This window comes from Oncorhynchus kisutch, linkage group LG14, assembly GCF_002021735.2.
Source record: "Oncorhynchus kisutch isolate 150728-3 linkage group LG14, Okis_V2, whole genome shotgun sequence".
NCBI classification, from domain to species: domain Eukaryota; kingdom Metazoa; phylum Chordata; class Actinopteri; order Salmoniformes; family Salmonidae; genus Oncorhynchus; species Oncorhynchus kisutch.
The window spans coordinates 72,916,504-72,944,286 of NC_034187.2; the positions used below are offsets into that span (position 1 = coordinate 72,916,504).

The following is a 27,783-nucleotide window of genomic DNA, read 5'->3' on the forward strand; positions in this document are numbered from 1 at the left end:
ACACCTCTATGATGGTGGCCTTGCCCACGTGTTCGGCAGTGGGGGATCCGTAGAGCACCCCATCGCTGTGTGAGGTTCTCTGGATGTAACGCAGCCAGCCTGGCCGGTCTGGGTAGCCCATCAGGTTGGTGTTGAAGGTGATGGGGTCGTTGCTGGAATCCCCTGTACGGACAGACGTTGGTACATGTACAATAAACGCACCCAGCCTAGTAGTTAGTCAACTAGACCCTGATAGTGTGAGATGTAAATGCAACTCTGACACTGACATTTATGCATTTACTGTATTGTAGCTTAGCTAAATATATTTTATTACTGAATAGATGAGTATTTATTATTAGTATTAATAATAAATAGGTACTAGTAGTAATAGTAAAATGAGTCATCTGGTTATTATTGAATTGAGTGATCCAATGAGGAACACAGACCAGGTTTGGGATAGGGGGGAAACTCTCCTTTGAAGTGCTCTCTCTCCAGGACGTGGACAAACAGCACACCTGCAGACGGGTAAACGTTCCGGTCGGCGTGCAACGTCGACAGGATGGTGACCACTGTAGCACAGAGAGAGAGAGGACACCGAGGTAATTAGCTGGGGGTCCTGTGTGTGGGGGAGGCAATGCGTGTGTGTCATCATCATTACAGCCCCTACCAACGGCATTCAGGAGGGAGAAAATGTCCCTTTCCAAGGCGAAAATCTCCATCATGTGTACATTGTTCAAGTTCTTTGTTTCTGGCCATATTGAGCCTGTAATCAAACCCACAAATGCTGATGCTCCAGATACTCAACTAGTCTAAAGAAGGTCAGTTTTATTGGTTCTTTAATCATAACAACAGTTTTCAGCTGTGCTAACATAATTGCAAAAGGGTTGGCTCATGATCAATTAGCCTTTTAAAATTATAAACTTGGATTAGTTTACACAACGTGTCATTGGAACACAGGAGTGATGGTTGCTGATAATGGGCCTCTGTACGCCTATGTAGATATTCTATTAAAAATCAGCCATTTCCCTCTACAATAGTACTTTACAACATTAACAATGTCTACACTATATTTCTGATCAATTTGATGTTATTTTAATGGACAAAAAAAAAGTTTTCTTTCAATAACAAGGAAATGTCTAAGTGACCCCAAACCTTTGAACGGTAGTGTATGAGCTTAGTTCAACTGTCGTACCCCATCGGAACCCAAATTCTTGTCAACAATGTACATGATTAAAAGTATAATCTTAATGTAATGGATGGTCAGTCCTTTCATCCATACCTCTGTCTATTCATTTGAGAGTGGTTATATTTCACCAGCCCCATTCCTCAGCTTTTTTGTTGTTTCAACCTGATTCCCACTTTAATTGATCTAGAAATCTATTTGGAGGCTGCTGGCTAAATTGGGAGAGCTGGTACATTCGTTTTGTTTCCTTGCCAAACAAGGCCAGTAGTATATAGCCAGAGAAGTTTAAGCTATTCAGTCTGGTCTTTGATATAGGCTGAGCCTAGTGGTGATGTGCAGGAACAGTCAGCCAGGCTACAGTTGACCTGTCAGTAGTTATTAAAGGCCTATGATATCAGGAACCAGAGAGTCGGAGTGCCAGAGCAGTGAATGGTTGTCAACGGCAGTAGGGAGCTGCAGTACTGGGACTCAGTCAGCCTCTTAAAGATACAGTCTGGGATTCCAACAACCAAACAGCCGCCCCGCCTCTTATTTTGGTAAACAGCTGTCGGATGGGGGTTCTGAAAGGGTTAGACAGTTTTGCTCAGCTCATTTATAAGCTATGTTCCACAATAATGAATGGCTATATATAATGAATTTAAAAGTTTTAAAAAATGATCCCAATCCCAGACTGTTCTGGAACCTAGTGTACCTTCTTCTCTGTCTCATACTCCCTGACTCCATTATACCACAACCTACTGTTTAGACCCTCTCCACTTAGAACACAAACACACATATTCTTTATTCAGGAAGTGTTGCAGAGGCAAATGGAAGCTCTTAAGATGCAAGATAGAGCTAGAGGTGTTGTGTGCCATTACTCTCTTTCTCCCCCTCCTCTCTCCTCCCCCTCTTCTTCTCTGGTTTGACAGTGTTTCTCTTTCTCTACCTCTTCTACCTCCCCCTCTTCTTCTCTGGTTTGACAGAGTGTTTCTCTTTCTCTCTTTTTCCCCTCCCTCCTCCAGTGGAGCTACGTATTTTATCACTATGGGAAAGGGAGTGCGCTGGGAAGGGAGGGAGGGGGTAGAACTGCAGTACAGTGTGTGTGTGTGTGTGTGTATGTGTGTGCGTGTGTGTCAAAGAGAGAGACAGCTCCACTGTTCATGACTGCAGACAAATAACTTAAATTCCATTAGCAGGAAATGGAGCCCGGAAGAGATGAACATATACTACATGACCAAAGGTATGTGGACACCTGCTTGTCAAACATCTCATTCCAAAATCATGGGCATTAATATGGATTTGGTCCCTCACTTTGCTGCTATAACAGCCTTCACTCTTCTGAAGGCTTTCCACTAGATGTTGGAACATTGCTGCGGGGACTTGCTTACATTCAGCCACAAGAGCGTTAGTGAGGTCGGGCACTGATGTTGGGCGATTAGACCTGGCTCGCAGTCAACGTTCCAATTAAATTCAAATCAAATCAAATGTTATTTGTCACATACACATGGTTAGCAGATGTTAATGCGAGTGTAGCGAAATGCTTGTGCTTCTAGTTCCGACAATGCAGTAATAAACCAACAAGTAATCTAACCTAACAATTCCACAATAACTACCTTATACACACAAGTACAATATGTACATAAAATATATGAATGAGTGATGGTACAGAACAGCATAGGCAAGATGCAGTAGATGGTATAGAGTACAGTATATACATATGAGATGAGTAATGTAGGGTATGTAAACATTACATTAAGTGGAATTGTTTAAAGTGGCTAGTGATACATTTTTCCATACATTTTTCCATTATTAAAGTGGTTGGAGTTGAGTCAGTATGTTGGCAGCAGCCACTCAATCATAGTGGTGGCTGTTTAACAGTCTGATGGCCTTGAGATAGAAGCTGTTTTTCAGTCTCTTGGTCCCTGCTTTGATGCACCTGTACTGACCTTGCCTTCTGGATGATAGTGGGGTGTACAGGCAGTGGCTCGGGTGGTTGTTGTCCTTGATGATCTTTACGGCCTTCCTGTGACATCGGGTGGTGTAGGTGTCCTGGAGGGCAGGTAGTTTGCCCCCGGTGATGCGTTGTGCAGACCTCACTACCCTCTGGAGAGCCTTGCGGTTGTGGGCGGAGCAGTTGCCGTACCAGGCGGTTATACAGCCCGACAGGATGCTCTCGATTGTGCATCTGTAAAAGTTTGTCAGTGCTTTTGGTGACAAGCCGAATTTCTTCAGCCTCCTGAGGTTGAAGAGGCGCTGCGCCTTCTTCGCCATGCTGTCTGTGTGGGTGGACCAATTCAGTTTGTCTGTGATGTGTACGCCGAGGAACTTAAAACTTACTACCCTCTCCCCTACTGTCCCGTCGATGTGGATAGGGGGGTGCTCCCTCTGCTGTTGTTTGATGGAGTTGAGGTCAGGGCTCTGTGCAGGCCAGTCAAGTTCTTCCACACCGATCTCGACAAACCATTTCTGTATGGATCTCACTGTGTGCACGGGGGCATTGTCAAGCTGAAACTGGAAAGGGCCTTCCCCAAACTGTTTCCACAAAGTTGGAAGCAAAGAATCATCTAGAATGTCAATGTATTGTATGCTGTAGCATTATGATTTCCCTTCACTGGAACTAAGGGGCCTAGCCCGAACCATGAAAAACAGCCCCAGACCATTATTCCTCCTCCACCAAACTTTACAGTTGGCACTATGCATTCGGGCAAGTAGCGTTCTCCTGGCATCTGCCAATCCCAGATTCGTCCCTCGGACTGCCAGATGGTGAAGCATGATTCATCATTCCAGAGAACCCGTTTCCACTGCTCCAGAGTCCAATGGTGGCGAGATTTATGCCAAACCAGCCGATGCTTGACATTGTGCATGGTGATCTTAGTCTTGTGTGAGGCTGCTTTGCCATGGAAACCCATTTCATGACACTCCTGGCGAACAGTTATTGTGCTGACGTTGCTTTCAGAGGCAGTTTGGAACTTGGTAGAGAGTGTTGCAACCGAGGACAGATGATTTTTACGCGCTTCAGCACTTGCTTGACGGTCCCATTCTGTGAGCTTGTGTGGCCTACAACTTTGTGGCTGAGCCGTTGTTGCTCCTAGACGTTTCCACTTCACAATAACAGCACTTATAGTTGCCCGGGGAAGCTCTAGCAGGTAAGATATTTGACGAACTGACTTATGATGGTGCCATGTTATCCTATGATGGTGCCATGTTGAAAGTCACCGAGCTCTTCAGTGCAGGCCATTCTGCTGCCAATGTTTTCTATGGAGATTGCATGGCTGTGTGCTCGATTTTATATACAGTGGGGAGAACAAGTATTTGATACACTGCCGATTCAGCAGGTTTTCCTACTTACAAAGCATGTAGAGGTCTGTAATTTATATCATACGTACACTTCAACTGTGAGATACGGAATCTAAAACACATTTTTTTTTAAAGTAATTTTAAGTAAGATTTTTAAGTAATTCATTTGCATTTTATTGCATGACATAAGTATTTGATCAGATTTTGGTATTTGGTGAGAAGGCAACAACTGTTGGCGCAATTATTAGAAAATGGAAGAAGTTCAAGATGAGGGTCAATCATCCTCGGTCTGGGGCTCCATACAAGATCTCACCTCGTGGGGCATCAATGATCATGAGGAAGGTGAGGGATCAGCCCAGAACTACACGGCAGGACCTGGTCAATGACCTGAAGAGAGCTGGGACCACAGTCTCAAAGAAAACCATTAGTAACACACTATTCCGTCATGGATTAAAATCCTGCAGCGCGCGCAAGGTCCCCCTGCTCAAGCCAGCGCATGTCCAGGCCCGTCTGAAGTTTGCCAATGACCATCTGGATGATCCAGAGGAGGAATGGGAGAAGGTCATGTGGTCTGATGAGACAAAATTAGAGCTTTTTGGTCTAAACTCCACTCGCCGTGTTTGGAGGAAGAAGAATGATGAGTACAACCCCAAGAACACCATCCCAACCGTGAGGCACGGAGGTGGCAACATCATTCTTTGGGGATGCTTTTCTGCAAAGGGGACAGGACGACTGCACCCTATTGAGGGGAGGATGGATGGGGCCATGTATCACGAGATCTTGGCCAACAACCTCCTTCCCTCAGTAAGAGCATTGAAGATGGGTTGTGGCTTGGACTTCCAGCATGACAACGACCCGAAACACACAGCCAGGGCAACTAAAGAGTGGCTCCATAAGAAGAATCTCAAGGTCCTGGAGTGGCCTAGCCAGTCTCCAGACCTGAACCCAATAGAAAATCTTTGAAGAGGGCTGAAAGTCCGTATTGCCCAGCGACAGCCCTGAAACCTGCAGGATCTGGAGAAGGTCTGTATGGAGGAGTGGGCCAAAATCCCTGCCTCAGTGTGTGCAAACCTGGTCAAGAACTACAGGAAATGTATGATCTCTGTAATTTCAAACAAAAGTTTCCGTACCAAATATTAAGTTCTGCTTTTCTGATGTATCAAATACTTATGTCATGCAATAAAATGCAAATTAATTACTTAAAAATCATACAATGTGATTTTCTGGATATTTTTACATGTATTTGTAATATTGACAATTACAGCCATACTGAATGAACACTTATTTTAACTTAATATAATACATTAATACAAATCAATTTAGCCTCAAATAAATAATGAAACTTGTTCAATTTGGTTTAAATAATGCAAAAACAAAGTGTTGGAGAAGAAAGTAAAAGTGCAATATGCCGTGTAAAAAAGCTAACGTTTAAGTTCCTTGCTCAGAACATGAGAACATATGAAAGTTGGTGATTCCTTTTAACATGAGACTTCAATATTCCAAATTAAGAGGTTTTAGGTTATAGTTAATATAGTATTTATAGGACTATTTCTCTCTATACCATTTATATTTCATATACCTTTGACTATTGGATGTTCTTATAGGCACTTTAGTATTGCCAGTGTAACAGTATAGCTTCTGTCCCTCTCCTCCCCCCTACCTGGGCTTGAACCAGGAACACGTCGACAACAACCACCCTCGAAGCAGCGTTACCCATCGCTCCACAAAAGCAGAGCAAGGGGAACAACCACTCCAAGTCAAGGGCAACAACCACTCCAAGTCTCAGAGCGAGTGACGTTTGAAACACTATTAGCGCACACCCCGCTAACTAGCTAGCCATTTCACATCAGTTACACCAGCCTAATCTCAGGAGTTTATAGACTTGAAGTCATAAACAGCGCAATGCTTGAAGCACAGCGAAGAGCTGCTGGCAAAATGCACGAAAGTGCTGTTTGAATGAATGATTACGAGCCTGCTGCTGACACAATTTTACCTAGTTAATATTGCCTGCTAACCTGGATTTATTTTAGCTAAATATGCAGGTTTAAAAATATATACTTCTGTGTATTGATTTTAAGAAAGGCATTGGTGTTTATGGTTAGGTACAGTCGTGCAACGATTATGCTTTTTTCGCAAATGAGCTTTTGTTAAATCCTCCCCCTGCGTTGCATCGATTATATGCAACGCAGGCACGCTAGATAAACTAGTAATATCATCAACCATGTGTAGTTAACTAGTGATTATGATTGATTGTTTTTTATAAAATAAGTTTAATGCTAGCTAGCAACTTACCTTGGCTTCTACTGCATTCGTGTAACAGGCAGGCTCCTCGTGGAGTGCAATGAGAGGCAGGTGGTTAGACCGTTGGACTAGTTAACCGTAAGGTTGGAAGAATCCTGGAGCTGACAAGGTAAAAATCTGTCATTCTGCCCCTGAACAAGGCAGTTAACCCACCATTGCTAGGCCGTCATTGAATAGAAGAATGTGTTCTTAACTGACTTGCCTAGTTAAATAAAGGTGTAAAAAATAAAATAAAATACAAAATTGGTTTAAAAAAAATCTGTGTCCAAAAATACCGATTTCCTGTTGTTATGAAAACTTTAAATCGGCCCTAATTAATCGGCCATTCTGATTAATCGGTCGACCTCTAGTCCACATACTTATGTAAATATAGTGTAGGTCCCTACTCCCTACTGGAAAACATGTTACCATCATCATCTTCCTTCTTCATCATCGTTATTACATACTGGGAGATTTGGGCCGCTTTCCCGGACACAGATTAGGCCTAGTCCTAATTGGACTAAAAATCACTTTCAATGGAGAATGAACATACTTTCTAGTCCAGTACTAGACTTAATCTGAGTCTGGGAAACTGGAGAAAAATAAACACGAGTCCACATAAAGGGTTAAACCACTCTGGGACAGAAGAGATTAGACAGCACAGTCAGATTACGCTAGCCTACGTCCTATCCAGTACACACAGTTGTCTGAAGCCCATTCAAAATCAGACTGTGAACAAATGTCTCAATGGACTTTGACTACTTTAACCAAACAGATCTAGGATCCCCATCTGAATCAAAACACTAAACATTAAAGTGTCCCAGATATCCTTTGTCCCCGGGGACCTGGTCACAGAAAAAGGCGGTCAATGATCTAAATGGTTGTATAGATGTGAAATAATCACACGCTTGGGATCAGTGGACTGTGACGAAGACATAGAAATAGAACCGGCCCAGCAACCGCTAACCTGCCCGGCAACCACTACTGAACATTGAGCTATGATCTAGGCTACTCCTGTAGTTGGCTGAATGTTCCAATACACCAGTACACCATAAAACTAATGTTGCATCCCAAATGCCACCATATTCCTTACATAGTGCGCTGTCCCTATGGGCCCTGGTCAACAGTAGTTCATTATATAGGGTATAGGGTGACATTTTGGGAAGCAGCCCAGGTCTGTCAGTGACCCTCTCTTAAATCACACTTAAGTATATTATTCTATCAGGCGTCACACTACAAACCCCATGGTGGTCACAGCCGCAGCCACGGTCAAGCATCGACCCTTCCTTTCAGAGATGCTTGATGCGGTTTAATTAACACACATTGCACACAGACGTGTCAGCCCATAGAATGAGACTTACTAGAATGGAAATCCCCATTCAAGTCAACATTCCAAATTCTATTTCTATGTGTCAGCCCAGATGGCCTTTCCCAGGTCACCGTCAGTCTATTTCTTAGAGGCTCCAAGAGGGCTGCATCCTAACTTGAACCCTATTCCCTACATAATGCAATACACTCTTAGAAAAAAAGGTGCTATCTAGAACCTAAAAGGGTTCTTAGCTGTCCCCATAGGAGAACCATTTTTGTTCCATGTAGACCTGGAACCCAAAAGGATTCTACTTTGGGAACAGCCAAAGAACCATTTTGGAACCCTTATTTCTGAGAGAATACTTTTGACCAGAGCCACATGTGCCCCGGTAAAATGTAGTGCAGTAGCCTATATTGGTAATAGGGTGGCATTTGAAACGCATTTGAGAGACTCCAGCCAAAGAAAGCAGATATAATTTGCTAATTTAATGACAGGCCGTGCTAATAGCATCAGATCTGCTTACACCTGGATCTGTGGGCACAGCAAGGCCTTCTGGAGATGAAGAACCAACAGCCTACTCTAATACATCACCCATTAATGGTTAATGCTAAACTCCCTAACCACGGGATAATCCCGCGGGAGCCATCACACGCACACACATACAAACATACTAACACATACACACACACACTCACATGCATATAGGCTAGTGTACACACACACAAAACACACACACACCTTGCCATGTTCCCTTGCTGCAGATCACTAACAGAATGGATAACCCTTCTTTTATGCATTTATGGACCAACCCGACCTTGGGCACACAGCAGCCTCAGCCAAAAATAGTCTTTATTAATGTCATTGGCCACACAGAAAAAAGAGCTTGTCTCCTGAAAGGCTGGCTAGGCAGCAAGGGGATGTCCTCTGTCCTGTTATTCTTTCCAATCAGCAGTGTAAGGTGGAGGAAGGTGGATCAGTCTGTAATTTCCGGTCAGGGGGAATGCATGTGCATTTAGTTCTCATTAAAACTACACAGACTTATGGGAGCGCTATTAGATTTGATCTAGCCTTTGGTCTCTCTCTCTAGACTGGAGTGATCCTACATGGAAGTGAAACTGTGCTCTGTGTCTGCCTCTATAGGCAGTGATCCTACCTGGAAGTGAAACTGTGCTCTGTGTCTGCCTCTATAGGCAGTGGTTGCTAGCAGGGGAAACTGTGCTCTGTGTCTGCCTCTATAGGCCGTGGTCGCTAGCAGGGGAGGACCACAGCAAACTCAGATGTCCCTACTGTACCTAACCTGAACTTGGAGCACAACCATTCTGGACTAAGGTAACAATGAGCATATTTTTTCGTTCCAGGGAATGGGGTCTTTTGGAGAAGTTAAGAAAGAAGAAGTTGGCTGTTGTCTGGGATTTTCAAAATGTTATTATTTTCTTGGTCTCTCGATAGGCGGGCTCTATAGGTTGACAATATTGTTGCATTAAAAACTCAGTGAGCATCAACATTTTAACTATCAACTGAAAGTCTCTTAACAATACAAAGGTTATAGTAGTTAGGTAACCAAGCAAAGGCTAATTTACAGTAAACTCGAATTTACAGTAAACTTGAATTTACAGCCTCTCTAAATAATACAGTTATGGCTAGTCATGATTAGACTGTGACTCAAGAAATCGAAAACAACCGAAGAGAACAGATTACAAACAAAGCATAAGAGGTTACACCACAGTCTGTTACATTCAAGACAAATGTGTCCATTAATGGGGAACTATTTGAGCATATCTTCATGTTATGATGAGCGGCTGGGCTCAGTGGGGAGTCACAAGATATGCACCACTGCACATGCCCACTCACCGTCTTGAGGGCAGCTCTCAGCTTCAAACCCAGATTATCCTGTAGTTGGCTATTTCTTCCAATCACATCATAATAATGTGTGACACGGGAGACAAGCACAATGAAAACTTAATAGGCCAACAAACACAAACAAAAGTAATATTTGAAACCTTTTCTCAAACTGATTAGAATATGTTTGCAAAACAATTACTATTCACATTATATTAAAATATTATCATTTTAATTCAAACACTGAATGCCTCCCTCTAATGTCTAGCACATCTAGCTAGATACGATGCACAATTAATCAATTCCCAACGTTGCAGCTGTGATGAAATAATATTCACGTGGTGAGGAAAGATGTTTTCACACGTGATTACTATAGTATTCAATATGGCTTTTGTAGCCTAGGCTACATATAGCAGACTAAACTCCACTCCAGGCTACATGTCATGCAAAAATATAAGAAATGTATATGAGAAATATATGAGAAATGCAAGATGAAGAGTAACATCTTCTCATGAATTGCAGGACTGATGACATACTGTAGCACAGACGTACTAGGTGTAATAATATTGGTAGTTTATTATACATGTGTAACACCTGGGCTAAATAAGGTGATACGTTGTGTCAGTGAAACAGAATGTTGGAGGAACATGCTAACCAACAACACATCCTTGGAGAAATAGCAACATTGATGCAAAATAACGTTTAATGGTAAAATAGTTATATTGTAGCTACTAATAACTAACAATACCATATCCTAAATAGCTCGTTTGCTATCTAGATAAATACAAGTAGATTTAAACGACAAGGCACCTTTTTCCCTGAATAACTTGATAGCAAGCTAACGTTAGCTATTTGTTCCATGACAGTGTGAAGAAATGACGAGCCCACCAACCACATAGCTGTACCATGCTAGCTTGCTACTAGCTAACATTCATAACATGAAAAGGCGTGCATATTTATCAATATTTCCATTTTAAATCTATACATACCCATATAAATCCATACAGGAACAACCTTTGTGTCCATTTTTCATTGGAGTCGGGTGAATTTTACATGGAAAAATATGTTTTTCTCATCGCTAGTGGTTTGACAGCCATAACAAGCATCCCTGAAATTCCAGCCTCCGCCTCCTCCTTCCCGAGCGCTTTCATTGGTTGGAACATCTGGCGCAGAAACTGGAAAATAAAATGAGCAGTCAAACGATAATCTATAGCAAATTATGCAAATCAGTGGGGCAACTCCTATCATAAAAATGGGAATGATGCAATTTCATCTAAGTTAAAAAGCATCACAATTTCAATTTACATAATCGAGTCACTAAAACAACGATCTGTCCGTCTGTGTTTCTGACTGTCTGTCTCTCTCTCTCTCTCTCTCTCTCTTTCCCTCCCTCCCTCCCTCTCTCTCCCTCTCTCAATTCAATTTCAATTTAAGGGGCATGGGAAACATATGTTATTGGCATGGGAAACATATGTTTACATTGCCAACCAAGTTAAAATCATAATAAACAAAAGTGAAATAAACAATAAAAAATAACATTAAACATTACACTCTCAAAAGTTCAAAAATAATAAAGATATTTCAAGTGTCATATTATGTCTATATACAAATAGTTAAAGTACAAAAGGGAATAAACATACATTTCGGTTCTATTTACAATGGTTTTTGTTCTTCACTGGTGGCCCTTTTCTTGCGGCAACAGGTCACAAATCTTGCTGCTGTGATTTCACATTGTGGTATTTCAGCCAATAGATATGGAAGTTTATCAAAATTGGATTTGTTTTCTAATTCTTTGTGGGTCTGTGTAATCTGAGGGAAATATGTGTCTCTAATAGGGTCACACATTTAGCAGGAGGTTAGGAAGTGTAGCTCAGTTTCCACCTAATTTTGTGTGCAGTGGACAAAAAAAATGGTGGAAACTGAGCTGCACTTCCTAACTGCCTCCCTCGCTCTGTGTCTTGCTTCTAAAATGATGTTGATGTGATATTGACCCTGCGTGACCAACACAACCCCTCCATCCCTACCACCCCTCCTTGCAATGTGTAAGTCCAGCTGTAAAGAGGGCAGTGAGATGTCTGAGAAGTCTATTAAAATCTGTTCTCCCCCTGTGGTGAACCAGAGCAGACAGATGGCCATGCTCAGCCCCTCAGCCCCCTTTCCTCTTTGGGCTATTCAGCTCAGACAAGGGTCCTGAAGAAGGAAGAAAGGGTCAGTCACTCTTAAAGGCCCAGTACAGTTAAAGTTCCTGTTTTTCTGTGTTTTGGATCACATTGTGAAACAGCTGATGAAACTAACACTGTAAAAGTCTGAAAATATTTTATCCGTGTTATTTTCTGGTTGAAAATCCAATCTACACAGGACCGTCTAATTAGCAGGTTTTCATGGGCGGGGGTTTCGGCTATCCATGGTGACATCATCATGCAGTAAATTAGTTAATAGTCAAATAAAAAACGTAGTTCCAAACCTTTCTACCAATGACAGAACGTTTTCAGCCCCCCCCACTCAGATCACTCCCAGACAGTCCAACAAAATGATTTTTTGCCCATTTTAATGGAAATCTATTACAGTAAGGTACTTAATTGTTACCCAGAAATGATTTGATATTGATATAGAAACAGCTGCGTTGGGCCTTTAAGTCTCCATCTTGCTCCCTTGGAGTTTATTATGCTGGGCACAGATACAGCAGGACACACTGGTAATGCTTTTTCCACCACAAGTCTTTAGAAAGGTTCTGTTCCGGCATATGTGATCAACGAGTGTGATCAACGATACGGTAGTATATTAAATGTGTAGAGATTTTTTATAATGATTTTGATTGGGTGCATTCAATGCACTGTGAAGAATAGCATAGCATCTCCTGTTCTCTGTAGTTCCCGGATGTTTTTCTTTCTCAATTTCCAATAAAAAAAATGGTTGCTTAGCAACATGTAGAGATTTGAGGTGCTAGTAATTGTGGGTGGAGATGGTGAGTGTATTTCATAATATAGCCTATATACTGTAGTCTATATGGGGATTCCCATTCATTGGCCAGTTGAGGACTAAACACTGTAGTCAGTGGGGGAAACCATGTTGGTCAATACAAGCCTTCTAGAATTCGGCTGTATTAGCACATGCCTTTACTCTGCCCGGGATCTAATTTTCTAAACAGACAAGCCTTTGATCCAGGTGATCATCATGCCAATGTGAAATCTATTTATCTCATAATGAACTGCATTAAACCTGATCCTCTCCCCTTTCTTCATTGCATCCCCAATATGATCATGTCAAGTGAATAGTGTACTAAATACAAAATATGACTATAATAACTTGTTGTGATAGTGAAGTGTCCATGATGTTGATATTAGTAAAACGGCATCCCCACATTAAAAAAATGAATAATGAGCCCCTTTCAGATCCCAAAGATCCCTAGGTTCTTAATCACATGGCCCAGTCAGCTGCATATGCTATAAGCTGGCTCCTTTGACGCAATACTTTTATTCTAATATGTTGTGTTCTTAGATTCATATGGTGTGTGGTGGTACATGTAACCCATTAGGTACTGTAAATGGTAGGATAAGTAAGTTTAACCGAACACTAACCCTAACCTTAACCACACTGCTAACCTTAAGCTTAACCCTAACCTTAAATGAAGACCAAAAAGCACATTTTTGTTTTCATAAATTTTTATGATCAAGTCCATTTGGACTTTGTGGCTGTGGTAACTAATGACAACCATAGTAAAGCCAGTGAAGTTATTTGTGGTGGTATTTTTGCCAGACTGCACTTTACTGGACCGAACCATTACTGCGATAAGGTTAAACATCTGCCACATGTGTATGCCATTTGCAAAACATCATATTTCCTAAATGTAAAATGTGTTTTTGTAACTAGTTGATTAAGATATATAAGATGTTTTCACCTTAGAAAACATCCAGTTGCGCACCCTTCATTGAGATGGAATATTTAATAGCGTCGGCTCCCACATTGTGCACACGGCAGCATCACCCTTTGCCTGCAATGGCGTTGTTTAGCGGTGTTTAGACCACGGCTTGTGTGTCAAAGTGTCAATAGGGCGACATAATACTGGACTATCGACGGGCTTGAATGGAAATGTCGTATTGGAGGGGATTTATAACGATAGCAGAGTATTTCATGTGAATTTTTACTGGACTATTTTATGTCGCGGTCATTCATCACATGAATCAATGAACGAACGTAAGTCACTCTTTTGTTTTGTGCTTTGTGAAACATCGAGAGTAGCCAGGTGGAAACAGTTAACTTCTGCTTTTTCTATACATGATAAACAACACTATGCAGTAGCCCTATCGTTTTCCTTTACATGGGCTACTGAAATTAAATAATGTATTATAATATATAGAGTTCAAGTGGAGCTGACAACCATGCCTGTGTGGGTGATGCGCGTCTATCTGTTCGACGTAGGATACAGCTCGAGCGGGCGGAAACAATGTTACACGTTCGAGTTTTATCTTCTGCATCTAGAAGTTTACCATTTATGTCCGACGTTGATAAAATGGCTGGGCGGATAGGCTACTGCTTTCCGAAAAATATTCTAGCACGTTTATCTTGTTTATCATAGCAGCAACGGGTGCATTTGCAGAACGTTGCAATTGTGCATTTTTGTTGACCAGCTGATGATGAAAACATTTTGTCAAATTTATCCGATATCTTCTCACTTTGCAACATTTAAAAATGTATCTTTGTTCTCGTGTATCCTAGTGTTTTCCACCTGATACCCTACATAGCCCATGTGGGATTTTTTTTATTAGCAAATGTGAATTTCACAAACAGGGTGGTATGATGAAATTATATTAATATAATAGGAATAACACATACAAACACATTTGAAATAAGGGCATTTTATATTGAAATGAAAATTGCGTTGTTCATACTAAATTATATAAACATTATGACAAATGGAATGCACAGTGTATTTGGATCGTTTTTATCAATGGATTATATCACAGTTATGTGTGTGGGGTGTAAACAACTCCCCCTTGCACCCTTTCCCAAAAACCGCCCGTCTAGCCTGCATTTTTCTGCCTGCCTGTCTTTATGAGCTGAACTGTCCTTCAGTCCTTGACTTAATCGAGATGATCATGCAGAATGCCTCGGGCTGGGGCGGTGGGGAGACAGTAAACTACATGGTCAGACCTCAGGTTTAGGATAGGCTTCTATCCTGCACGGAAAATATTAACATTAGCTACATAATGGAGAGAAGGCCTGTCTCTTTCACACAAACATTGAATTTATGTTACAAGATGCTATAGTTCACATTTGTTCATGTATTCAACAATGTTCAAGATGTTTCATGTTTAGTTGAGTCTCTATCTTCAGATGGCCCACACATGATTTCAATCACCCATATTGATCAGTGCTTGTTTTAGCTTACACGTGAGGAAGTGAGTATTGATTAGATAAATGGGTCAACTCACTGCTTTCTAAACAGAGGCATCATTACCATCAGAATGGGTTTTAGTATTGATGGGTATAAATCCATACAGTTGAATATCGGGATATTATTTTTGACAATATTTCGTATTGTATCGTTTTGACAATATTGCAATATTTTTTTGGGCACTAGTAAAACTCCAGTACTTTTCCTTCATAGATTGTTCTCCATCTTCTTTTTAAATAGGGAGCCAATTTGTTTTCAGCACTTTTATTTCCATGACTGATCAAAAATAGTTTTCTCATGGCTCTCTCTTGTCCCTCTGCAGCAGACATATGGTGATCAATATGTTTGGACTACGGAATCGCAATAAAATCACAGTATTGAATCGCAATACATATAGAATCGTGATAATCTCAATACATATCGTATTGGCACCTAAGTATCACGATAATAACGTATCGTAAGGTCCCTGGCAATTCCCAGCCCTAGCAAATATAATTTATATTCAGTGCATTTCTTGTGCTAAGAGCTTTTAACAGATAAGGCATCGTCTATGATTACGTTGATTACGTTCATTCATGCTAGGAATGAATGGTGTTTATGAAATGTTCTAATGCTTGATTGCAATTGATCTTCACCTCATATTGTAGTGTAAAGCATAATTATGACAGTTTGGTTGGTATCTCTTGTATCTAACAGGCATCGCCTTTTCTCTCCCAGGTGTCCATGGCCCCTAATGAAGTGTGAAATCAAATCACAGTGATAATCACACAGGCAGGAAACTCGCTGGATACTACAGTAGTATATGTGAGATGAAGGCCCAGCGATGCTGCTGAGATCCCCTCCGCCTCCTCATCTCTGACGCCATCATGCTGAAGACGGAGGCCTCAGGGGAGAGGAGCAATCTCCGGAGCGCCTCTCCCCACCGCAACGCCTACAGGACAGAGTTCCAGGCCCTAAAGAAGGCCTTCGACCAGCCAACCCGACAGGACAGCAAGGAGCCCCAGCTCAAGGACACTGAGCGGGTCACCCAGCGCCGGGGACGACAGTATGGTGCCCACGTTAGCCGCATCAAGGACATGTTCATGCAGATGCAGGGCACAGAGAGCTCCAGTACTTCCACCAGGCGGGAAGACCCGTCGCCTCAGAAGATGACCAAGCCCACCAACTTCATCAACAAGGTTGATGGCTCAGTCATCAAGCTCACGCAGCACCCTATAGCGGACCGGACCAGCGCAGGGTCAAAGGTCGTAGAGGCCAGGAAGCTGTTTGAGCAGCAGTCACGTGATGCGTCCCAATCGCCTGTCTACTCCTATGGCCGGGAGAAGAGGGGTTCCCATGAGCACCTGGATGACTGGCGAGGGTCGCGCTCCAACAGGGGCAGCACAGACTCCCTGGACTCACAGTGTTCCAGGACGGAAGCCCAGTCGCCCACCGTGAGCCAGCTGAGCGCTGTGTTTGAGAACGTCGACCACCAGGGAGGGGGAGGAGGGGGCCCATTCCGGCGAGGACGGGCACTCTACTCCCCTGATAACTTCCACCGGCACGGCGACCTCAGCGAAGATGACTCGCGCCAATCCCCGGTGCGTGGTGGAGGGTACAGGAACCGCGTGGGCGGCAAACTTCCCGTGTCCTCATCCTCAGAAGACCTCCTCAGCCCTAGCCCGCTGTCGGAGACGGTGGAGCTAAAACCCTTCCTGCATGAGGAGGAGCCCCAGGAGAGAGAGGAGACAGCAGGGGAGTTAGGACAGAGGGACAGAGAGAGACATCCCGTAAGGGCCACCACCAACGGAGGGGAAGTGAACGGATCGTATGAGGAGAAGCAGGCGGAGGAAACCGACACCTCCAGAGAGACGTCGGGAGTCTGCACAGACTCCAGGCCCACAAATGATGCCACCGTCGGGGACAAGACTTCCGAGGACACCTATGATACCCCAGCTACCCCAGCCCAGGATGAAGCCCAGGATGAGGCAGAAGCCCGTGGGGAGGAGGTGGAGGTGGAGAATGCCTCCTCCAGGCCCAGGGTCTTTCCAGAGGACCAGGCAGAAGAGCCCAATGAGGAATACAGTGGGAACGAGAGGGTGATTTTTAACGCGGACGGAGACGCTTGCTACCAGGGATGGGGGGAGAGCTGTACTGACCCTGAGGATGACCTTTACGGTGATGATGACTTCATCTATGACCCTGGGAATGATCTTACTGAGATCCCTGGTCTACCAGAGGAAGAGAAGGAGGATATCCCTCCGAAGAGGAAACTACGATTCAGCACCAAACCCATGATGGTAAGTCTGTTTTTTCATGTTGTGGCCTTTGACCTTATCAGTGTTGGGTAATATTTCTGGGTGTAAGGTGCTGGGTCAGTTTCATATTTCCCCCACTATGCTTAAGGTTAGGATTGATGGAGGAAAATGTGACCCTAGATCTGTTAACATTTAATGTTTTTCGGGTCATATAATTATGATGATGTCCCAAAATACCATTTATAATACCATTAGTCAGGTAATACCGTCAGTCAGATGATACCATTAGTCAAGTGATACCATCAGTCAGGTGATACCATTAGTCAGGTGATACCATTAGTCAGGTGATACTATTAGTCAAGTGATACCATTAGTCAGGTGATACCATTAGTCAGGTGATACCATTAGTCAAGTGATACCATTAGTCAGGTGATACCATCAGTCAGGTGATACCATTAGTCAGGTGATACCATTAGTCAGGTGATACCATTAGTCAAGTGATACCATTAGTCAAATGATACCATTAGTCAGGTGATACCATTAGTCAGGTGATACCATTAGTCAGGAGATACCATTAGTCAGGTAATACCATTAGTCAGGTGATACCATTAGTTAGGTAATACCATTCGTCAGGTGATACCATTAGTCAGGTAACTTGTATTTGGAGATTTGAAAATAGAACACTCCTCAACCTACAGCACCAATGGTAGCTATGCCTCTCTGATGAAGAAGATGATGATGATGATGATGAGCAGTAATAGCCATAAACTTATTTAACTATCTAGACAAAGCCTGGGGGTCTGGTAGCAATGTGGTATTCGGGGCAATGTGGTATTCACTGCTGCCTTCTGGGTAATGTGTGCATGAAAAGCTAACCGTATATTCGTCATCATTCTGGCTCAGCGGCCAGTCGGTCTTCACACCGGTAGAGACCTTGAATGTGTTTTAACCTCCATTCCATGAGTCTGTCAGTCAGTTTATCAATGTTCTTGGTATTATTCACTAGCCACAAAACGGAAGCAAAGTGGCTGAAGTGGGCAGGGGCTACCTGAACTTGTTTTGGTTTAAGTTGTAAATGTTTTCCTACGGTGTGAACTAATGAATATGACCCAGGTCTCCAAGTGAGAAATGGTGTGGATTGATTGGGTAACATTGTGAGCTGTGCATTAGATGTGTGTATCCTGCTGAGTCATGTTAAGTACATTTCTCAGAATATGAAACAGGACAAGGAATTATGTTGATGTAGATTTTTAGAATATGTTTGCATCACATTTATCCATAGCAGGACAGATGAATTCAGCAAATGTATTCTGAATATATAAAACTCTTTATGTTATTACAGTTCTTTTTTCAAAGGATTACATCCAGTTTATAATGGGTGCGTCTCGATTCAAATTCCTCCAGTTGGTTTATTTCCTTGTTCTTGAAGATCTGTTAACTCTCGGGGAAACAATGACTTCCCTGTCTGTGTTATTGCTACTGATATGAACAATAACACTGATCAAGAACTGTGTGTGTGTGAGAGAAGGGAGTGTGTGTTGTGTGTTAGTGTGTGTGCGTGTGCGCGTGCTAGTGTGTGTGTGTGAAGGGAGTGTCTATCAAGATCAGAGGCTAGCTAAGACAAACATTCCACAGGTTTGGGATCGATCCTATTAACATGCTGTAACGGAGTAGAACAATTACCCCAGTTATATGTGATGTTGGACCGCTAATCTTCCTCACACACTTACACACACACACAGGAGCAGCCGGAACACACACACTCATGGAGGCACATAAACGCACACACCAGCACACACACATATATACACATGTGTGTGCTGTGGCCTTTCCCTTACCGAAGAGGATAGGATCAGCGAGGTTTACTTTTTCGTACAGTATGAAGTATATCATATTCTTTGAATACCATTATCAGATCACATCCCCACGCTACGCAAAAATGTTATTCTCAGATAAGCCAGATGATTGTAAAGGTGATTCTGTATATAGGTCTGCCAGCCGTGATGCCCAATGTATTATAATGATGCAAATAAACCATAACCAGCCATCACAATATGTAACAGTGACTGCTTTTAAAACATGAAGTTCAACCATTTCGTCCCACTGCTCCTATTAATATACAATATAAGAACTCAAAACATTTCCAAAGAGCTATAAAGAGGTTATTGTTCCAAGACAGTCTGTGTTTGTGCATGTGTGTGATACAATAATAGAATATACAAAAACTACACATTGTGGACCATTCAAATTGAGTTTTGAGACTCTAAAACCAATCATGGTCAAACGTGTGTGTGTGTGTGTGTGTGTGTGTGTGTGTGTGTGTGTGTGTGTGTGTGTGTGTGTGTGTGTGTGTGTGTGTGTGTGTGTGTGTGTGAGTTGAAATGTTAAGCAGCTCCAGACATCTGTTCTCCCAGAGAAGGTATTACCTCTTGCTCTTGAATCATATATAATATTAAACCGAGGCAGTGTTTCTTTCTCCTTCTCTCTCTTCCCTCTCCTCTCTCTCTCCCCTCTCCTTCTCTATCTCTCTCCCCTGTCTCTCTCCCATCTCCTTTTCTCTCTCTCCCCCAGCGAACAAACAGTGTTCTGTCTTTTGTTCCGGCTCATGAAAGAGACCGAGATATTTCTCCCTGAGCTTGGCCCTTCACTGGGGCTGACCACGCAGGAGACCCGCTTGACCCAGAGGCAGGCAAACTTACAATGAAGAACATTGAAAAGAATAGATGTAGTCAGTTAATCTTACTTAAAAAAATATATGTAATATGTCTTGGTGCCTCTCAAAGTGGATAAAATGATCTTGACATCCCGTTTCTAAACCTTAAAGGGACAATCTGCAGTTGCTACATTCATTTTTGGAGTTATAAATGAATTATATTTACCTATTGATTCTTGAAGAATTTTACTTATGAATAACTCATGAGTTTAAAGTACTACTTGATATTGGTATTTTGTTAGGATGCGAAAGCAGCAGCTATTCTTCCTGGGGTCCACACAATACATATCATACCTCATCAGAACCCAAAATGTTTACTCCAATGTTTGTAAACAAAGTAAATGTAAACACGCACTATATAGACTATAAACATGGTTAAAACTATAATCTTGATATAATGGATGGTCAGTTCTTTCATTCGCTCTCAGTCCTTTTCATGTCTATTCATTTGAGAGTGGTTACATTTATTGTGCTCCAGTCCTCAGCTTTTCTGTTGTTTCAACCTCTGATTCCTGCTTTAATAGATCTGAGAATCTATTTGGAGGCTGCTGGTGGCTTGGGGAAAACTGGTACATAAGCTTGTGGCGGCTGGCGATATAAAAACACACTTTGTTTATTCCTTTCTGCATGGATGCACACAGATGCAGAAATATCTATTTATGCCGATATACGTCTCTATACAAACAGAATGCTTGTTTAACTAACTGATTTTTATTGTATATATCTAGGCACCAGATGATCTCCATACACCCATTTATCTGTCAGTGTGTGGAGGGACATTGCTCGGCTCGTCTGAGGCAGAGCCAGCCTCTTCTCATGAAGGGTCTGGGTCTGACACATAGGACATCAGTCTTACTGGTCATTGGAGCCACTCAGCTTATCCTTGGCATCATGGCCTCCTCAGCCAGTCATTGCATCCAAAAAGGTTGCCTTTTGCCTACTTAGTGCACTACTTATGACCAGGGCCCATTGGGCTGTAAAGAGAATAGGGTGCCATTTAGGGCGCATACATGGCCAGGCTACGTCCCATCTCAAGACTCTGCTGTGCTGGTGTGTTACTGTGCAGCTCCCTCTGTAGCTACCAGGTTCTACAGTCACAGTTCATATCATATAGGATTAGAATGGTCAATCCAGAACATGAGAAATGGGATGCTTTAGGATTCTTTGATCTATATAGCTCACCCTTAATCCACATTGAATCATTCTGGGGAATAGCAGAATACTTACACAGAGAACTACAGTACTGTGTGCCTTTGCACCAAGGACTTTTTAACATTACCCTTAGTAACTAACTGTCTGTTCTAATTGAATGGTAATTTGCTCTTGTTCAGGATACTGGTAATCCAAACAAGGGCCTCTACCACCTCTTTCTGAGATTCTCTCCCTGTCACTGTCCCCTCTCCTCTTTATTGCCTTTAGTAAATACTGGCTCTTGTGACAGCTTCCTTGCCTGAGACCTAGAAACCTATGTGAGCTCTCCAAGCTATCACAGAGGCTTTAGCTCAATGGGCTACCACAGTCATGTGGTCTGAAGGAGACTCTGGTTCAAACCCAGTGGGTCACACCTACTGTTGTGCGGGACATATAGTCCCTCGCTTTCTCTGATTCCTTCCCTATCTTCCTCCACTTGAATGGTGTTTATAGCAGCTGTAATGAAATGTTTGTGTCTAATATGGAAAAGTTGTTTTTGCCTCAGCTGTGACATCTTGATTTCCTAATGGAATGAAGCACATGTGAAGGACTGACTGGTAGGCAGAGGCACTAGTGAATGAACATTGAAGTGATTGTGTAATTGTATCCTCTCTGTGCTGCACTTACATCAAATAGGCTAGCGTTTAGTCCGTTAGGGTTTTTGCTCACCGTTTAGCCTACTGTACTCAATCAGTTACATGCTGAGTAGTGAAGAATGTAGCTCTGAAGAACCAAAGGCATATTAAATCAATGTGGAGAGGAGTAGGTCTATTCTGAGAGGGGCTGAATTTATTGAACAGTCAGCATTACGGAGAAAGTATGGACAGTTTTATGTTGTACCTTTGTTTTCATTTGACTCTGATAAAGGGTTGGGATTGTCTAGTTCAGGGTGTTAGTGTGCATTCCTCTACAAATGAATCCAACCACTATCTCTCTTTCTCTCTACATGATTTGACAGTCCATGAAATAACATCATCATCTGAAAAGCCTTTTCCCCATGGTATGGTATGCAATTGGCAGTTACAGTCTTGTTCCATCGCTGCAACTCCCATATGGACTCAGGAGAGGTGAAGGTCAAGAGCTGTGCATCCTCCATAACACAACCAAGCCGCACTGCCCACATAACTCGGAAGGTAGCCGCATCAATGTGTCAGAGGAAACACCATATACCTGGCGACTGTGTCAGCATGCATTTCCCCTGGCCCACCACAGGAGTTGCTAGAGCGTGATGGCACAGGAACATCCCTGCCAGCCAAATCCTCCCCTAACCTGGATGATGCTGGGCCATTTGTGGGTCTCCCAGGAACAGACCGCTGCGACAGAGCCTGGACTCGAACCAGGATCTCTAGTGGCACAGCTAGCACTGCGAGGCAGTGCCTTAGACCACTGTTCCACTCGGGAGGCCACTTCACTTTAGCCTCCTCTAGCCTGGCTACAGATCTGTTTGTACTTGAGCCAACAATGCAGACTATCAAAGGTAGTCAGAGGATTAATAATTGTCTAAAGCACATCTGGACAAGGCTATAGCATAGGGGCTAAAGAGCCTCCGGAAGAGGCTGATATTCAGTGGGACAGAGAGACTGAGGATTTTGTTCGTATACAGTTGAGAGGTTGTTTTCCCTTCTAAATATTCAGAGAGAATTTGGTGGTATTCTTGTGTGAACAAAGCCATCGCACACAGGTCTATGACAATGTCTCTCTCTCCATCCCCACTCTCCCTCTGACTGAACTCAGTGAAGCAGTGTGACTCCCTCCCGTCAGACTGAACAATCTGTAATCTGTGTTGGGCTGTAATGAGACCGACCATTTAATCTGTGTTGGGCTGTAATGAGACCGACCATTTAATCTGTGTTGGGCTGTAATGAGACCGACCATGTAATCTGTGTTGGGCTGTAATGAGACCGACCATGTAATCTGTGTTGGTCTGTAATGAGACCGACCATGTAATCTGTGTTGGGCTGTAAATGAGACCGACCATGTAATCTGTGTTGGGCTGTAATGAGAATGAATATGTAATCAGTGATGGGCTGTAATGAGACCGATCATGAAATCTGTGTTGTGCTGTAATGAGGCTGAATTTGTAATATGTGTTGGGCTGTAATGTAATCTGTATTCTTCCACATTTTGTTACGTTACAGCCTTATTTTACAATGGATTAAATTAACAAATGATCCTCAGCAATCGACAAACAATACCCCTTAATGACAAAGCAAAAACAGATTTTTTGAAATTTTAGCAAATTTATCAAATATTTTAAACAGAAAGACCTTATTTGAATAACTATTCAGACCCTTTGCTATGAGACGCGAAATTGAGCTCAGATGCATCCTGTTTCCATTGATCGTCCTTGAGATGTTTCTACAACTTGACTGGAGTCCACCTGTGGTAAATTAAATTGATGTGGACATGATTTGTAAAGGCACACACCTGTCTATATAAGGTCCCACAGTTGACAGTGCATGTCAGAGCAAAAACCAAGCCATGGGATCAAAGGAATTTTCCGTAGAGCGCCGAGACAGGATTGTGTCAATGCACAGATCTGGTGAAGGGTACCAAATCTTTTTTTTCAGCATTGAAGGTGAACACGGTGGTCTCCATCATTCTTAAATGGAAGAAGCTTGGAACCACCAAACTTAGCAATCGGGGGAGAAGGGCCTTGGTCAGGGAGGTGACCAAGAACCCGATGGTCACTTTGATAGAGCTCTAGAGTTCCTCTGTGGAGATGGGAGAACCTTCCAGAAAGGTCCAACTCTGAAGCACAACACCAATCAGGCCTTTATGGTAGAGTGGCCAGACGGAAGGCACTCCTCAGTAAAAGGCACATGACAGCCTGCTTGGAGTTTGTCAAAATGCACCTAAAGACTCAGACCATGAGAAACAAGATTCTCTGGTATGATGAAACCAAGATTGAACTCTTGGCCTGAATGCCAAGCGTCACGTCTGGAGGAAACCTGGCACCATCCATACGGTGAAGCATGGTGTTGGCAGAATCTTGGGGATGTTTTTCAGTGGCAAGGACTGGGAGACTAGTCAGGATCGAGGCAAAGATGAACGGGTCAAAGTACAGAGAGATCCTTGATGAAAACCTGTTCCAGAGCGCTCAGGGTTCACCTTCCAACAGAAAAACAACCCTAAGCACACAGTCAAGACAACGCAAGAGTGGCTTCAGGACAAGTCTCTGAATTTCCTTGAGTGGCCCAGCCAGAGCCCAGACTTAAACCTGATTGATCATCTCTGGAGAGACCTGAAAATAGCTGTGCAGCAACGCTCCCCATCCAACCTGACAGAGCTTGAGAGGATCTCAGAGAGGAATGGGAGAAACTCCCCAAATACAGGTGTGCCAAGCTTTTAGCGTCATACCCAAGAAGACTTGAGGCTGTAATCACTGCCAAAGGTGCTTCAACAAAGTACTGAGTAAAGGGTCTGATACTTCTGTAAATGTTTTCTTTTTAAGAAATTAGCGGACATTTCTGAGGTATTGTGTGTAGATTGATGAGGGGAAAAAAATCTATTGAATAAGTTTCAGAATAAGGCAGTAACCTAACAAAATGAGGAAAAAGTCAAGGGGTCTGAATACTTTCCGACTGCACTGTTTATCCCTCTGTGTGTATTATTCATGATGTGGTGTTTTTTTTTGCTTGTTTCGGTGACACCCAACCGTCTGGGGTTACATTTGTAATGATCCAGGAAACCTGAGCCGAGGCCTGTGGTTATGGAGGCCTCCTGCCCAGTCCGTCGTCAGTTGTTGGTCGATGATGTGTAGAGAGGTCCGTGTCAGTCGCCTTTCGTCCCCTCCTGTGACTTCACTGTCCTCTCACAGAGGCAGAGCGCGTCGTATTGTCCCGATGCCCTGTTCTTACAGAATACCAGAGGAACATCCCAAATTGCACCCTATTCACTAGTGCACTACGTAGGGAATGGGGTGCTGTTTGGGACTGAACCTAGGAGGCCTCTTAACAGTGACACAGTGTTCAGTGTTGTGCAGAGCCACCCAGCCAAGAGTGTTACTGCCATCTCACGCCGTGCTCTCACCCGTTGTGGGTCAGACACTAATGCATCAGAGATTCTCTGAGGCCAACACGTGGAAAGTTAAAAACACATACAATACAGTATGTTACACTGTATACAATGTTCAAGTGAGCTACTGTCATCAACCGAGTGAAGGAATGATGGAATGGTTGAAATTCTCTATGACAGTTTCCATGATATTGTCAGTGTAGCTCACAATATATCAGGCAACCAACCCAGTCATTCTAACTAGCCTAATGAATAACATGGGATTTGAGAGGGCGTATGGATTGAAGAGACACATTATAGTAGTTAGTGCCTTAACAACCATGGTGCTTTTGTTAGCATGGAGAATGTATGCCCCTCCTGCCCACACATTGAATGCGTTCCAAATGGCACTCTATTCCCTATATTGAGCCCTATGGTCCCTGGTCAAAAGTATTGCACTACAAAGGGAATAGGGTGCCATTTGGGACGTTACCATTGTATATGAAGGAGGCGAATGCATGACATGAAGGAGACAATTATTGACTTCCCATTCAGGGTCTGTCATTCTTTCTTGGGCAGATAAGCTGCCAACAGGGTCAGCGATTTGGTTCATGTCAAGTAACAAGCCAAGCAAGGAAAAGTAACCTGGATGGATTTATAGGCCTGTATGCAAACATTTCTGGATGGGTTGTCTTTATAGAAATGTCTACCGCTGTGCTTGTCAAGCTGGAGATCTGTTGTTGTGCGTCCCAAATGGCACCCTATTCATGATGTAGTGTACTACTTTTGACCAGGGCCCATAGTTCTGACTCATCACATTCTCTCTCCACAACAACATGCTCTTTTCACAGAGGCCAATGTTACTCTGCTCTGCTCTGCCTGCAGGTTTTGGAAAAGACTGAGGAGGAAACATCTCCCTTCTCTTTCTCTCTTCCTTAGTTTCTCTCTCTCTCTCTCTCTCCATTCTCTGTTTCTCTCTAACCCCCCTTCTCTCTCTCTCTCTCTCTCTCTCTCGCTCTCTCTCACTCTCTCTCTCTAATGATGTAGGCCATCATTGTAAATAAGAATTAGCTCTTAACTGACTTGCCTTGTTAAAAAAGTTTAAATAAAAAATGAAAATAAATAAAATAACCCATCTTCTCTCTCTCTCTCTCTCTCTCTCTCTCTCTCTCTCTCTCTCTCTCTCTCTCTCTCTCTCTCTCTCTCTCTCTCTCTCTCTCTCTCTCTCTCTCTCTCTCTCTCTCTCTCTCTCTCTCTCTCTCTCTCTCTCTCTCTCTCTCTCTCTCTCTCTCTCTCTCTCTCTCTCTCAAATCAAAGGACTTTATTGTCATGGGAAACATATGTTTACATTGCCAAAGCAAGTGAAATAGATATAAACAAAAGTGAAATAAACAATACAAAATTAACAGAAAACATTACACTCACATATGTTCCAATGGAATAGACAAGAAAAAAAATCTAAATAAACAAGGGAAATATTAGTAAACATTAAACTCACAAAGGTTTTAAAAGAATATTGACATTTCAAATGTACAGTGTTGTATCAATGTGCAAATAGTTGGAGTATGATCAGATCAGTGTGATCTGTGGAAAATGTGTGTCTCTAATGTGGGTTACATTTGGCAGGAAGTTAGGAAGTGTAGCTTAGTTTCCACCTCAGTGAGAAGTGTGCATATACTGTAGCCTGTAATCTCTTGAGAGCCAGGTCTGCCTACGGTGGCCTACGGTGGCTCAATGGAAAGGCTATGTTCACTGAGTCTGTACATACAGTAGTCAAGGATTTTCTTAATTTAGGGTCAGTCACAGTGGTCAGGTATTCTGCCACTGTGTACTCTCTGTTTAGGGGCAAATAGCATTCCAATTTGCTCTGTTTTCTGGTTGATTCTTTCCACTGTGTTTTTGCTTTCTCATATTTTGGTTGGGTCTAATTGTGTTGCTATCCTGGGGCTCTGTGGGGTTTGTTTGTAGCCCCAGAACCAGCTGGCTGAAGGGACTCTTCTCTTGGTTCGTCTCTCTCTAGGTGAGGGCTTTGTGGTAGAATGTGTGGGCATTGCTTCCTTTTAGGTGGTTGTAGAATTGAACTACTCCTTTCTGGATTTTGATAACTAGTGGGTACATTTCTAATTATACACTGCATGCATTGTTAGGGGTTTTGCATTGTTCACAAAGTATATTTTTGCAGAATTTTGCATGCAGTCTTCATTTGGTGTTTGTTCCATTTTGTGAATTCTTGGTTGGTGAGTGGACACCAGACCTCACAACCATGGAGGGCAATGGGCTCTATGACTGATTCAAGTATTTTTAGCCAGATCCTAATTAGGATGTTGAGTTCAATGTTCCTTTTGATTGCATAGAAGACCCTTCTTGCCTTGTCTCTTAGATCGT

The 27,783-nt window shown here is 42.8% G+C and overlaps 2 protein-coding genes across 8 annotated transcripts in view; one reads left to right on the plus strand and one right to left on the minus strand.

Moving 5' to 3' along the window:
* The window catches only part of LOC109903384 (epsilon-sarcoglycan-like), a 37,545-nt gene extending 26,323 nt beyond the window's left edge, over positions 1-11,222 (minus strand). For all 4 annotated transcript variants that reach the window (XM_031788907.1, XM_020500054.2, XM_020500055.2 and 1 more), the window contains exons 1-3: positions 10,856-11,222; positions 426-548; positions 5-162 (exon numbers count right to left, since the gene is read on the minus strand). In XM_031788907.1, coding sequence (XP_031644767.1) covers positions 5-162; positions 426-548; positions 10,856-10,892 — 318 coding nt within the window. In that variant the 5' untranslated portion in view covers positions 10,893-11,222. The remainder of the gene's footprint in view (positions 1-4; positions 163-425; positions 549-10,855) is intronic.
* Positions 9,032-27,783, plus strand: part of LOC109903382 (neurabin-1-like) — a 98,597-nt gene continuing 79,845 nt past the window's right edge. For 3 of the 4 annotated variants that reach the window (XM_031788903.1, XM_031788905.1, XM_031788906.1), the window contains exons 1-2: positions 13,840-14,060; positions 15,979-17,540. In XM_031788903.1, the coding sequence (XP_031644763.1) occupies positions 16,128-17,540 (1,413 nt within the window). In that variant the 5' untranslated portion in view covers positions 13,840-14,060; positions 15,979-16,127. Of the gene's footprint in view, positions 9,357-13,839; positions 14,061-15,978; positions 17,541-27,783 lie in introns of those variants that run through there. The other variant, XM_031788904.1, reaches the window with a different exon arrangement.